The 14,474-nt window shown below is 34.5% G+C and overlaps 1 protein-coding gene across 1 annotated transcript in view; it reads right to left on the minus strand.

Moving 5' to 3' along the window:
- LOC308499235 (transmembrane protease serine 11D-like) overlaps positions 1-12,879 on the minus strand; it is a gene marked incomplete at both ends in the record, with an annotated part of 32,778 nt that extends 19,899 nt beyond the window's left edge. Inside the window, 4 exons of the mRNA XM_081052288.1 lie at positions 1,202-1,269; positions 9,016-9,134; positions 11,144-11,262; positions 12,857-12,879. Coding sequence (XP_080908414.1) covers positions 1,202-1,269; positions 9,016-9,134; positions 11,144-11,262; positions 12,857-12,879 — 329 coding nt within the window. The remainder of the gene's footprint in view (positions 1-1,201; positions 1,270-9,015; positions 9,135-11,143; positions 11,263-12,856) is intronic.
- Between the last annotated feature and the right edge of the window lie 1,595 nt (positions 12,880-14,474).

A 14,474-nucleotide genomic window follows, 5' to 3' on the forward strand; every position in this document is an offset into this window, starting at 1 on the left:
TTTTTCAATTACAGTTGAGACCAATATTATATTAGCTTCAGGTGTACAGGTTAGACAATTATATAACTTATGCAGTGATCCCCCCAATAAGTCTAGTACCCATCTGGCATGGTTATTACATTATATTGACTGTATTCCCTATGTGGTCATTGTTGAACTTGGCAAGAGCAAATAGTGTTTTGTGGTGGGGTCACAAATGAAATTGCCAGGGATTGAGCAGTAAATGGGAAGTGAATAAAAGAAGAGAAAACACAGACAGCTTATTCAGTCCTTCATGTTTTCAGAGCTTGCAACTAGTACAGAGACATTCACAAGAAAAATACTTAGGTGAACGTACACTGAACTGACTGAAATGCAGTGGAAAATACTCTTTTCATGGATTCTTCCTACTCCTCTAACCTCTCAACAAAACTTACATGACCAGAGCTTCATTCTCCTGGGTACTCATTATATAACTCTACAGAAAATAAAAAAATTAATTTTTTTTGTGGTGGTGATATTTGAGAAAGAATTAAATAATTCTTCCAAAGAACTTTTGCATATTACTTGACAGATTGAGCAATATGGGCATTTGAAGCATTTGTGGTAGAGACAGTAAAGGGTGACTATTTTAGTTGAGAATGCCTGTCTTATCATAGCATAGAATAAATAGGTATACATTCAACTAAGGCAAGAATGGCAAATAGCTAACATGCATGCCAGTACTCCCTTTATTATTCATGACAGACATGCTTGGATTTGCCACAGCATTCTTTTTTATATTATAGCATTCCAGGCAGACAAAAAAACAAGTCACTTTTGATGTTGATTATAGTGATCTTGGATGAACATGCCCAAGACCACAACATTGCACAACTCCAATGGGCACTGTTTACATAGACTGCATTGTGCGTGGTATCTACTAGATTTATATGATAGGATAACCTTGTTACTGTCCCTTCACCCAAATCTCTTTCCACCCTTTCCTCCTTTTCCTACCAAGAATTAAATTAATAAGGTTATTTGCATTAGTAGATAAATAGATCATATGAGGCATGTTTTGGTTTTGTTTTGGCATTGTTTTTAAGCTGCCCATGATACTATTTTCATAATATTGCAACAAATTGTGTGAATGTTGCATTCATTATCCATGCTGTAAAATAAAATCAAATGGGCCAAACCGCACCTAAGTTTACATATTTTTTTATATAGTTCCACTCACCTCAGTTTGACAACATGAGCTCTGATGAACTGATTTCTTAAATTTGATTCTTTGAATGTTTTAGTAATCTGTAGAAAGAAAGGAAAAAAGCTTCTCTGTAATTACAGTTCTTTCTCTCCTTAGTCCTTGCTCCCAAACTTGCAACATGGGACTTGTGTTAATGAGAAATAGGGATTTGAGTTATCAATTCACAGTTCAGTTTCATTTCAGAACACATGGATTGATTTAGGCAGGTTTGTAAATTTTTGATGCACTTCCCGTTTCTTCACTTATTACACAAAGATGATAGTGGACAGGATGCGTCTTCAGTAGAAACCATTCAAAACACACTGGATATTTTACTCAACGAGAGCCCATGTTATGTGATTTGGTGGCTGTTCCTAGGTGTTTGGGGGCAGGAACCAAGCCAACATTAGGGAAGTCCACTGATACAACTTACATTGTGTGATCCCTTAACTGTTTTCAAAAGGAAAAACCAGGTTAAAATGAGTAACAATGGTGATCTTGAAGAGTAGGAGTAAAGAAGCCAAGGGCACTCTTTTCCTTGCTATTTCTGATTAATGCCTAAGCATCAGAGGTTATCTTTTTTTTTTTTTTTACATTAGTTGGTTGTTTCCTGACCTAACCACAGCTATTTCCCTGAATCATTGTTCAATCCCAGCAAGGACAGCCCTCTTGAAGTATAAAGTTGAGCTTCATAATGAACTAGGAGTGATTCTGTGACTGGAACCATTCCTAAGATGCAGGGTCAGACGTACTGAAGTGTCACGATGGAGAGTGGATTTTGTTAGCTTGTAATGTGAGGTTGCACCAAGGTGAAGGTGGACATGAAAAGACGAAGGTGGGGAAATTAAGTAGCATGCTGAATGTTACATTAATCCAGAGTTTTAAGCCAATTCTTGAAATTTTGAATTTTATGCAATCTCTATTACATCATATTGTGTCTTTTTCAATATCCACTCTAATAGGTAGATATCAGAACAACCAACTGTTGGACAAAATGGAATTGTTTTCTTTTTAGAGAGGCCTTGAACACTTTTAAGAATAATGAGACTATTGATTTTATTAGAATAATTTGTGTTCCTTCTTTGAAAAATTCAAGAAATACTAGTATATATTAAGAAAGCAAAAAGTCACCCCAAATTTGATAATCTAGAATTAACTGTTACTGTCAGTTGGTGAACTGTATTCCAGTTAGCTACACAGAAGGATGGGTTTTAATATGTTTATTAATATGGTATATTGTGGAAAGTATTTTAATAAAATGACTTTAATTTTACTTGACTTTAGCAGAAGTAAAAGGAACTGACATAAGGCTGAAGGAGATGCTAAAATTTAGATAAATGTTTCTTATAATCATATTTTAAATTGTGATTTGGTATTGCACCTGCACAGACTAGACTGGATCAAAGTGTTAAAACTCCAATTTAATTATTACCTTTTTTGTTGTGTGGAAAATATTAAGAGGCAATTTAGTAAGGACTAAGAAAAGTAACATAAAGCAAGTTGATTAATTGGTTGATATATCTATATACAAGGATGAAAGAAGACGCCTATGGACAAGATTCCATATTTTACGGAATGTGTGGAAATATTATTGGTTCTTTCATTAGAATTTATCAAATACTTGGTAGAAAATCAGTAAGCAGATGATTGAAGGATGCCAGTGGGATAGTGGAAAGAGCAGTAAATGGAGAACACAGAGTTAGCTTGCTATGAGAAATTGAATGAACCTTGTAAACTTTCTTCCTTTCAGTTTCTCCATCTGTAAAAAGAGGAGTCAAAGGTGTGTTTTAAAAATTTATCTGTATACAGCTGATGACTGCAGCTTATAGAAACTATGTGTTAGCTTTTAGTGAGCTTTACAGTCAACTTTTAGCTTTTTCCCTTCAAAATAATTACTGTGTTCAAAGGGTCACATGAGTCTGCTTTCACACTCACTTGATTTTGTAACCTGTACTTTTGACCCTCTTATTACATTGGACAAAAATCAAGTAAAAAAATGAAAAAAGAACTATTTTATATTTTCCTCCTGATTGAGGGTGGCAATGCTATCTTTGTATTCTGGAGTAGTCTAGAATCCTCATACCTCAGTAATATTATCAAGAAAAATTTAAGTCAGATATGGATTATTTAGGTAATTTCTAATAAAATGAACATCATTAAATCTGTTAATAGACAAATCATACAAAGGGTAAAGCATTATACATAGAATGTTTATAATTGTCATATGTTTTTCATCTTTAGAGGGAAAAGATCTTATTAGCTAGCCATGAAGACAAATCACTTTCTTACTTTCAGTATTTTCTTAATAGATATAGTTTTGTTCATATTATTCATGAGCTAAAGGATAGAAATGAGGTTGTTTCTGTGATTTCAAATCACCCTCCAGTTACAACTTTCTATTTTGTTTAATCAGAGGCTCCGGAAAGTTTAGTTCTTAAGAAAAAGATAAAATATGTGGCAATATGGTCTATCTATTACTACAGTGGTTTCCAAATATGTACTCTTGATTATGAACTTGCATGCATTCCAAACACTTTGTGCACAAGGAGCCAAAACATATATATTTATTTATATGTTATACACATGTAATAATACTATATTACTAACAATATATATTATAGAACATTGACCAAATTAGAAATTAAAAAGGCTGTGTTATAGAAGAAATATTTATGTATTTTATTACATTTATTTTAAAATAATATTTTCAGTGTTAGCAGTACGGATGGAATTTAAAAATTTTGAAACACTATGATAAAGTGACTCAAAAGTATGATTCTAAGTTTAATTCAAATACTTGGTTTGAAGGGCTAAAAAACTTCCCACACAATCATGTGGCTCCAAATGCATGACTTGCATCATTGGTAGAATTTAATAAATCATGACACTCAATTGTCAGTTCCAGCTATCGTGCAAATGTTTTGTTGAAATTCAGCAAGTGACTTTCCATCTTCCCTGATGTCAGTTGCTCATCCTTGCAAACCAAATTAAAGGTATATATTTCTTTTCTTTATTTTATTTCTTTCTTCCCTTTCTTTCCTTCCTTCCTTCCTTCCTTCCTTCCTTCCTTCCTTCCTTCCTTCCTTCCTTTCTTCCTTCCTTTCTTTTTTTCTTTCCTCCCTCCCTCCCTCCCTCCCTCCCTCCCTCCCTCCCTCCCTTCCTCTCTCCCTCCTTCCCTCCCTCCTTCACTCCCTCCCTTTCTCCTTCCCTCCCTTCCTTCCTTCCTTTCTTGTTTTATAAAAAATAATTTAAGGGAAAAATACCTGTAGAGTGACATCTGAGTATTTTCTTCCATCACTCTAATAAATTATTGTGAATCCCTCCTTGGGATGAACAACCATATTTTGGAGACCACTGTGAGTCTCCAAAATATTTTGGAGTCCACCCCAACTGCAACAACATTTTTATTTTGTGTCCCTAGGACTTAAAACAGAAATCAACAGATAGAATGCATAATTTATTCATTAATTCACCAACTACTTGAATGCTATATATGTGCCAAAATATCTTTTACGTATCAGGCAACAATCAATGCTTGTTAAATGGATGTGCCTGAAATGAATTTTATCTAAAAGCCCTGATAGTATGAGTGATGTTATAAGATGAATTTTAAATTGATATTACTTTATTTTCCTGTGTCCTAGTTTATTTGTGGGATTATCAGCAGGTATATTTTGGGGGAAAATGGGGATTGTTTGAAGCATCTGTTGCAATATTACCCGGATAGCAAATGGGAATTACAGTGTTTCAGTTGATACTAGGAATGAATCCTGATTGAAATCTCTTGTTTTATTTGAAGAGACCCATTCAATCGAATGCATTCACAGTTTTGATACATATGTTTTGCAAACAGGTACTTTCATTATTTCTAAATGGCCTCATTCATTTTTCATTCATTCAACAACAGTTATTGAACACTTCTTGTGCTCCATGCTCCTGTATCAAACACTGGGATACAACGGAGAGAGAAAGTAAATAGTCCTTGCCATCATGGAGCTTACATCTAATGGGGGAAGACAGGCACTAATCAAATTATCATGCACTTTTAAGTAAAATTATAACTATGATATGTGTAACCTTATAGTAGAGGAATCTGATCCAATCAATGAGATTAGAGGAGTTTCTTAGAGGAAATACTTATGGAGCTGATATGTTCAGCTCCATAAAGAAAGAATCAAAGTTATCCTATTAAAGAGGAAGAAAAAAGCCTCACAGGTGGAGTGGCACATGCAAAGTCCTGCAGTGGAAACAAATAGGTTGTGTTTAAGGAATACAAGAAAGTCAATGCAAGTATGTAGCATAGAGAGCAAAGAGGCTAGGGTGATAAGAAGGGCCAAACCATGCAGGTCTTGTTAGTGTGTTAGAAGCATTTGTTCTTTATCACAAACAATGGGAAGTCACTGAAGAATTTTGAACAAGAGGATAATATAATCAGCTTTTGCAATATGAGAACAATACCTCTTACTGAGTATGGGTATCAATTTTAGGGAAGAAATAATGCAAATTAGTTATGGTGCTATTTTTAGTACTTTAGAGATGATGGGTTAGATGGGTATGATGGTAGTGGGTATGAAAAGAAATAAATGGATTTGAGGGAAATAGGGAATAAAACCTATAAGGGTTGGTAATGAATTTGATATTTGGAATGACAGAGCACTATGTCAAGGATGAATTCTAGATTTCTGGTATGAGAAACTGAATAAATGGTATTGTGATTAATGGGGATAAGATTGTTGGAAGAAGACCTGAATGGTGTGGGGAAATTGTCGGTTTAATTTTGGGACATAATGTATTTGAGATTTTTAAAAACAGTCAAGTAGAGATGTCAAGCTGACAGTTGGGTGAAAGGTCTAAAGTACAAAAGAAAAGTCTAGGCTAGAGATAGAGTGAGTCTTTAATATGTAACTTTTGGTTGAAATAATGGTTATGGATGAGATCATCTAGAGATAGATCATCTAGAGATAGTGTGAGAGGAGAGGAGGATGTAGGTCAAAGCCTTGGGCAACTTCAACATTTAATGGCAGTGTAGAGGAAAGTGAGCCTGTAAAGAACACAGAGGAGGGGACAGAGAGGCAGGGTAAGAAAAACAGGTAAATGTGTGGCATGCATATCTCTCACAGACATTACAAAATCACAGGCTTTTTGAGTTAGAAAGTACTATAAAAATCATTTGGCCCAATGATTTTACTTTACTGATGAATACATTGAGAACAAGAAAAAAGAAGTGAATTGCTCAATGTTATAGAAGGTTCTGGGACTATTTCACTACTTGTTAAATACAACAATGTCATCTATGGGACAAGGATAATGGTGGCACTCATGTTACCATTGGAAATGGTATGCCTTGGATTTATGGTCAGAACACCTTGGCTTGAATTCTTGTTCTACCACTTTCCAGTTGAATAGCCTTTGATGTTTCTTAATCTCACAAACTTTGCTGACCTGTTTATAAAAATGATTTACTAATTCATATGGCTGTTGTGAATTGAAGGTTAGATAATATATGTGAAAGTGCTATGTAAACTATAAAGCAGTATATTAGAGTATTATTCATATGTTTTAAATGTTCAAACTGATTTTACATAAGGATAAATATTTGAGGTTAACTGAAAATTATACATCAGAATTTCAAGGGAAATTTTGCTCTGCCAGATGTTTAAATATACCATAAAGCCACAGTACTCTAAATAGTTTGGTACTGGTTCAGACAAGATTAATCAGTAAAAGAGTACAGAAAAAAGAGAAGAATTTAGCATATTATAAAGGTTGCATGACAAATCAATTGCACTATTTAATACATGATTTATATTATATAGTTATATATTTTGTACCACCACCTTGCTATCTCCTGGAAAAAAAAGCTGGATCTCTACCTTACTATAAAATAAATTCCAGATGAATCAAAGATAAAATTATAAAAATTGAAATATTAAAAGTACAAAAAGAAAATGTGAGTGAACATGTTAAAGAGTATTTGGAGTAGAGAAAGACATTTTTAACTTGGCACAAAAGTGAGAAATCATAAAACGGATTGATAATTTTGGCTACATGAAAATAGTAAATCTATTTGGCATAAAAACCCCTACATCAAATCCCATATTAGAGAAATATATGTGACATGAATGACAGGTGTTAATATTTTAATGAGGAAAGGAAAAGTTTTTCTTTTCCAGTTTATGTAAAAAAGACAAATACTTCAATAAGAAAATGGGCGAGGTCATGACCTGGACATTTCAAAAATAAAATCATAAAAATGACCTATTATTAATGTATGTAGGCAGAATAAATTTTACTAGTAATCAAAGTAATGCAAATCAAAATAACGAGATATCACTTCTCACTTACTGGATTAGCAGCAATTAAAAAGATGTGCAATGCCTAGTGTTAATGCTCTGGGGAAATAAGCATACTTATGAATACTTACATACTGCTGGTGAGAACGTAAACTGGGGCACTTCTGGAGTAAAATCTAGACATTAAGATGTTAAAATGCATAGACCACTATATTGATATAAACAAGTGCTTGAATAAATAAATACATGGGGAAAATAGACAAATAGAAGATTTAAATATTCTTCAAATATTCAAAGAATAACTCTCTACTCCTGCACTCTTTATAGTATAATTCTTCCAAAGAGGGTAGTGTGGAAAAGGGAGGAAGTAACTTTAGAGTGTAGAAATCTGGCAGACACTACTTCAGCCAGGTAATCAAGGTCAACAGTGACCGCATGTTGATAATATGTATCCCCTTCACATGACGTCATGAAAATGACACTTGTCCTCTATGGTCTTCCTCCCCAAACACATAACCCCAGTCTAACCATTAGAAAAATATCAGGAAAAACACGGTTGTGGGACACTCTATAAAATACCTGATTAGTACTTCTCAAAACTGTCAAGATATTCAAAAACAAGGGAAACCCAAGGAATTGTCATAGTAGGCAAAAGCCTAACGAGACCTGATAACTAAATGTAATGTGGTATCCAGGATGGATCAGGGAATAGAAAAGCACAGTAAGTAAAAACTAAGGAAATCTGAATAAAATATGGAATTTTGTTAACAACATATCAACATTGGTTCATTAATTATAACAAATACACTATTGTATGCAAGATGTTAGTAATATAGGTGATTCTGTTACATGCTAAAGTTTTAGAGCCATCAGATTAATTTATATTCTTCAGATTCCAAAAGGTAATAAATGAGCAACCCTGAGACTGGTCAACGCTGGCTCTGCAGAGCTGAAGGTCAGACTCTGGTCTGTTATGATAAACGAATGCTAAGGGTCCACTTGTGAGGTTTTGGCAGGCAGGCTGCCAAGCCTCTTCAAGTGAAAGCCCAAGCTTGCTTTGCATAGTTTCTACATCTATCACTGAAGTAGTGTGATGTTTTCCAAACTGTAATTATTGATACGCAAACACATCTTGCAACGCCTACCACCTGTGTATTCAGTTGAATAAGGAAAAAAGAACTAAGGCAAAATAAAAAGGATTCTAAAAGGCAATCTCAAGGAGAGCAGTAATAAATGGTCAACCTGCACAAATAATACACTTCCAATCTTTGAAATCATAATCATATAAAACATGTATTTAGTGATGACCCTTCAAACACTTTTTACTCATGACCGAAGAAAATGTAAGAACCACTATACTAGGGAGTTAACTTGGTAAAAGCAAAGAAACATCTTTCACCATTCAAGGGAGGAAAATAATACAGAGCATCTAGCAATTGCAAATGTATCACAAAATAATAGGTTTATTACCATATTTGTTTTATGATGGAATAAAGAGCAAAGACAAATTCTTACCATAGATTCAATTCTTCCACTCAAAGTCTTATATAACTGTGTAGCTGGTGACTTTAACTCATCACTATATTTAACGTTTAGAATTTGAAAGCTGCTATGATAAAAGTAAGATTTTTGCTCTATAAAACAAAAAAAAGGCAGAATTAGTTTCGCTTTACTAAATGTTTTAATCTTTAGTTTACTCAGGATTATGGGAAGTATGTTACACAATTCAAATTTTTTTTGCTTCCCATAAAAGAAAGACAACTCTAAACTTAATATAAATGTACCTGTAATAAAATTATTTTTCTTTCAGTTTTAAGAAAGACTGGTAAAGCTGGAACTGTGAAAGATACATGAAAATCAGAACAGCATTATTTGAGAAATTAAATTTTTCAGAAGTATCATAATTTTCAGTCTAACTATAGTTTAGGAAGATTTCTATTTGCAGATTTATTTATTCAAGAAATATTAACAAATGTCTATAATATGCTATTATTCATTTATCATTAAAGAATAACCCAAAGTAATTCTGAATAGTTTTAAAAATTATTTCAAATAATACTTTTTTATGGAGGAATCAGTAACTTGTCAGTTTTCTGGACTGAGCTAGAAAATAAGTCTTCTGACAAGATATTAATATCTAATCTGGTTGTCCAATGTGAATTATTTTCATCAAAAAGGGTCTGTCAGAGGACATATTCAGCTACATGAAGAAAACAAAAATCCCTAAAACACATTTGTACACATCTTAGAAACATTACGAACATAACCTAATATGTCTGAGGAAAATTCCCTGCTTTCTTTTGATCATTCATATACATAATTTATGAGGAGAAATACCTCCATTACAGGAAAGAGTTGGAGATCCTGAGGGAAGGTAGGTGTAGTCCTTTGTGGCAGAAGGACAAGTCTTTCTAGTGCCATGAGTAGTCAGTCACCGGGATACACTTTGTACAGCATTTACATAGGCTGCTCCCTTTGTGTTTAAGTGTGACACGCTATGTCGAGTGAATATTCATTGATTTGAAAATTGATCTTTTGCCTATCTTTCTTAATTCACCATAGACACATAGTTGATTCCATGTGATTTGATAGCAAAATGTAGTCAAAAGCAAAATTTAGCCACAACTTTATAATTAGATTGAAAAGATTATTCCAAGTTACTGGGTTTTCTAATGTTGGTAATTGATTTGCACCCTTGGGAGTTTTTCAACCTTTGCATAATTAAGCATTTTTGCCCATTTGCAATAGGATGTACAGTAAACTATGTTCTCTCACTCTTTCTCCACGCTCATACATCCCCACACATATTTTAAAGGACTTAACAGAATTATAGCTGTTATTTTTTTAAAAAATCCCTCATTTATTCAATGATAATTTTTTTAAAAAAAAACCTCAAAGTGTATTATTTTTAAGTGAAAAAAGCATAGTAGGTATTACCTAGTAATATTTGACACATTTTTCTGTACTAAAACATTTAAACGAATAGTCACTGAGATTATGGATAGTTGTTTATGAATTAGCAGGGTATTTGTATTCTTTATATTATTTCTTTCTTTTCCATGTTTCCTATACTTTTGTGATGTAATAATGAAAAATTAAACAAAATAAGAGAAACATAATAAAATAACAATATTCTTTTTAAAGTTTGTTTTTATCCTTTTTTTCTACGTAATTGCAAATTCATCTATCATAATTGTTCTGCTACTCAGATTGTTTTCAAGAGATAAATCACAAATTAACAAGTAGTTAGGTACATCCAAATTTTAGGTGTTGAAACTTAAGGTTCTTTGCAATATTTCACTTTTACAATTTTATCACGTTATTAAATGAAAAAGGTAATCATGATATTAATAAAAAATAGGAAAATTCTAGTATCAGAAAGTATTAAGAGATTTTTTTTCTTTGACTAGACTAATTATTGCCTGGGGAATAATATTTATTATACCAAAAAAAGGCCAAAAGAAGAGAAAAATATACTGATTGAAGGAAAATATAGAAACAAACATTTTGGGATATATAAGTAAGATATGTAATTATTTAAATATTAAGAAATAAAAATGGCAATTAAAGAATGCGAAACTTTTAATCTGAAAGTATATTTATTTAGACTGAAAAGTTGTACTTTTAATCTTCTGGTACTTACCAAAAGCTAAAAAGTAAGCCAGTAGAGCTATTGTCACTGCAAGAATTACCACCACCGCAGTAACAACAAAACACACTACGTACGGATTCAGGATTCTTGTCGATGGCACCCGTGCTGGCCTTAGAACAAGAGAAAAACATCAAAACCTACTCATTCCACTCAGAGAAGCTGTTATTTCAGTGTTCACGATAATTTTCTGCCTTCCTAAAATCTCTTAGCTTGCACATAGTTCTGTTTGTAGGAAACCGAGTGACTCTCGATGGGGATATAGTCCTGGAAATAAACGTGACCCGAACAATATTCTCTGTAATGATTTTTCCTCAATTTTTTTTTCAGCACAAACATGTTGTCATTTAGGTAGTTTGATAGAAGAATAAGGAAATCTAACCTATGGTTTGCAATTTGCTTTCCTTTCTTCTGCCAGTTAACAACATTTTCAAGAACAACAACTCGTTCTCTGTTTTGCTCTAACTCCTTCCAAGACCTTGTGTTGGACAGGTACTGTAGTAAGCTCCCTCACCTGGGCACTGTCCCCAGGGATGTACAGAAGACAGCTCATTCTGTGTGGGGAGAAGGGTAGAGGGAGTCAGAACAGTAGCATTTCTCACTGTTATAAAGATGGGGATGTGGCCAGAGGCTGATTGCTGGGATCCAGGAGAGTAGCAAGCCTCTGAAATGAATTAGAGTTGTACGACCAGCAGAGGATTTGTGTGATTTATCATTTTTTTCCACATGAATTTGTCAACCGCAGTGTAAGCCAGTAGAGTTATACTGACACAGCATCCGTACGATATCAGGCATATTGGCCAGGTCCTGTCTTCTCCGCTGCCTCCTTCCCACCACATACACACTCACACTGGGGAGGCTGCCAGAAGAACTGAGTGTGAATTCTTGTTTTATCCCTTGTGTGCTTGGAGATCATGTTGTCATTTATCTGAGTTTTTCTTCATCTGAAATGTGGGCATAATACTACCTGCTTCACGAGGCTGTTTTGACCATCAGTGAGGTTATATTGGATGTCATAAAGTGTAGACTCCTGGTTAAATAGGTTGTCCACTAGCCTGTGAGCACCTTGAGGGGTATGCTGGTCTTCATGCTTCTGCTTCTGACACTTTCCAGGGTGCCTGGCATATATGGGTGGTTCGCAAATATTTATGGTATTTATAAATATTTGCTGCATGTGCTAACTGCTGACGATGTTTCAGATTTAAAAGCCTTAATGGAGCTGAAAAGCAGTTACATTTAGCCAGAATATAATCTGACTTTCATTTTTTCTATTCGTTTTGCTGAAATTCTCATGTAAGTGGGAAGGGAATGCTCTGAAGGTCAGCGATTCCTAGACATTTAGATTTTACAGCAGGGTAGTATTTGGGCTCTATCCAACTCACAGACTTATAGAAGGGCACCTTCTGGTGTTTTGCAATGTACTCCCTGTGCGTTGTATGCTGTGGCTCTGGGACCAGTAACATGTCAGAAGATTATTATTGGAGGTGGACATAGAACCACCAGCTTTCAATTTTATTGAATAAACACGATATTCAACACATGTTCAAGCATGCTCAAACATTATCATTTAATAAGAGGTCATTTGAATACGTAAAAGTAGGAAGGACTAATCTCAGAATAATTTTTAAAATTGATGAATAATTTAGCTTTAGCTTTATGATGTCCTTTTACTCCATTGCTCTTACTTGTTCATTTTGCTCTACTCACTGACACTGTCCAAAGTCCGACATTTGGGGTCCACTAGTGGTGATTTTCAAGTTGGAGGAAATTGGCACTTTGACATTTGCTGACTTTTGATCCTTAGTTTACTCATCTGTTGCCTTATGGGGTTGCTGTACCAATGATGTGCGATCACAAATGCACGGTGTTTGGCATTCGTGAGTTCAGTGAATGTTAGTAGCCACTGAGCAGTGGGAGAGCAAAAAGGAGACAGAGTACGAGGCAAGGTTAAACCCTGCAAACCTAAATAAGTTTCAAATTGATTGATTCTCCTCCTCAACCAGGAATTGACTCTATTTCCAGAGGTGAACTAATGTGTCAAGATCTATGAGTGTGGAGAGAGAAGTACCGAAAAACAAAGATTAAGTTGGAGGGCCAAACCCCAGAAAACAAAAAACGAATGTTAGAGTCAGCATATCCTTTAGCTGGATGAGCCTCACCTGGGAATGACTTTAGAGCCAAATTTGTTTCAGTTCATAGAAAACATCTTAAACCCAGTGACCATGAGACACATGACTCAGTAAACAAAGGGTGTGGAGCCCAAATTACCTTAATCTCACAAGCCACAATTAATTGCGTAAGAATGGATTGTTCCACCCTATAGACACAGCTGAAGAAATATCTGTTTTTTTGTTGGTAGTGCAACTTGTCTTTGAACTTCTCTGTGTGTGATTGGTTATAAAGCGCATGCCACACAAACTCAATTGTGCACAATATTTACTCTGTAAATTATTAGAGAAAATATAAAGTTTTCAAATACTGAATTTTGACTCATAATGCAATGGAAATCTGTACAAGAAATTACCTTGCTGTTAAAGCAGGGTCCTGATCAGGGAACGTTTTAGTGTTTACATTTAAACAGCAACACAAATATTTAATCATGATGTGTTTAACTAGCTTTCCTCTCTTTCTTTCATTGACTTGGAAAAGTTAGATAAATGTTAGAAAACTTATTTTGTACTTTTATTTGGAGAACCTACGTGTCAGGAATTCTATGCATACATTGCCAGTCTTCACAATGGTCTTGTAAGGTAGGTATTGGGATCCCTGTTCTGAAGATAGGGAAACTGAAGCTGAGAGAGTAAATAATTCCTAATTACCCAGGAGTGACAGAGCTGGAAACAGAAACCAGGTTGGTTTCAATCAAAGAGCATGTCTCCTTCCTTTTTCACACTACAGGAGATGGTCCTATCTCTCTTGACCTCACTTTGGGGAACCAAAGGGAATTAGTATTCATTAAGTGAGGATTTTGTCTTACACAGAGTAAGTGTGCAATAAAATAATCATTGATTTAATTTTAATATAACAGTTCAGTTCAAAACTGAACTTGCTGTCTTCCCCCCCCCACTGCACTCGCTCCCCACTATTTCTAACATTGGTGAACTCACTACCCTCTATCTACCTTGTACCCTAAGTGAGAGACCCAGGAATTAGCTGTACCTACTCCCTTTTGGTCACTTCCCATATTCAAGAGGTCACTAAACAGTGCTTATCTCACCACCTAAATCTTTTTCTCTATAACCTCTATTTCTTTTTTAATTCTGGAGGTTATTTCCTTACTTATATTACCTGAAATGCCTCTTAACTGGTCTCCCTTCTTTCATTA

This window comes from Rhinolophus hipposideros (genome assembly GCF_964194185.1).
Source record: "Rhinolophus hipposideros genome assembly, chromosome: 1".
Classification (NCBI taxonomy): domain Eukaryota; kingdom Metazoa; phylum Chordata; class Mammalia; order Chiroptera; family Rhinolophidae; genus Rhinolophus; species Rhinolophus hipposideros.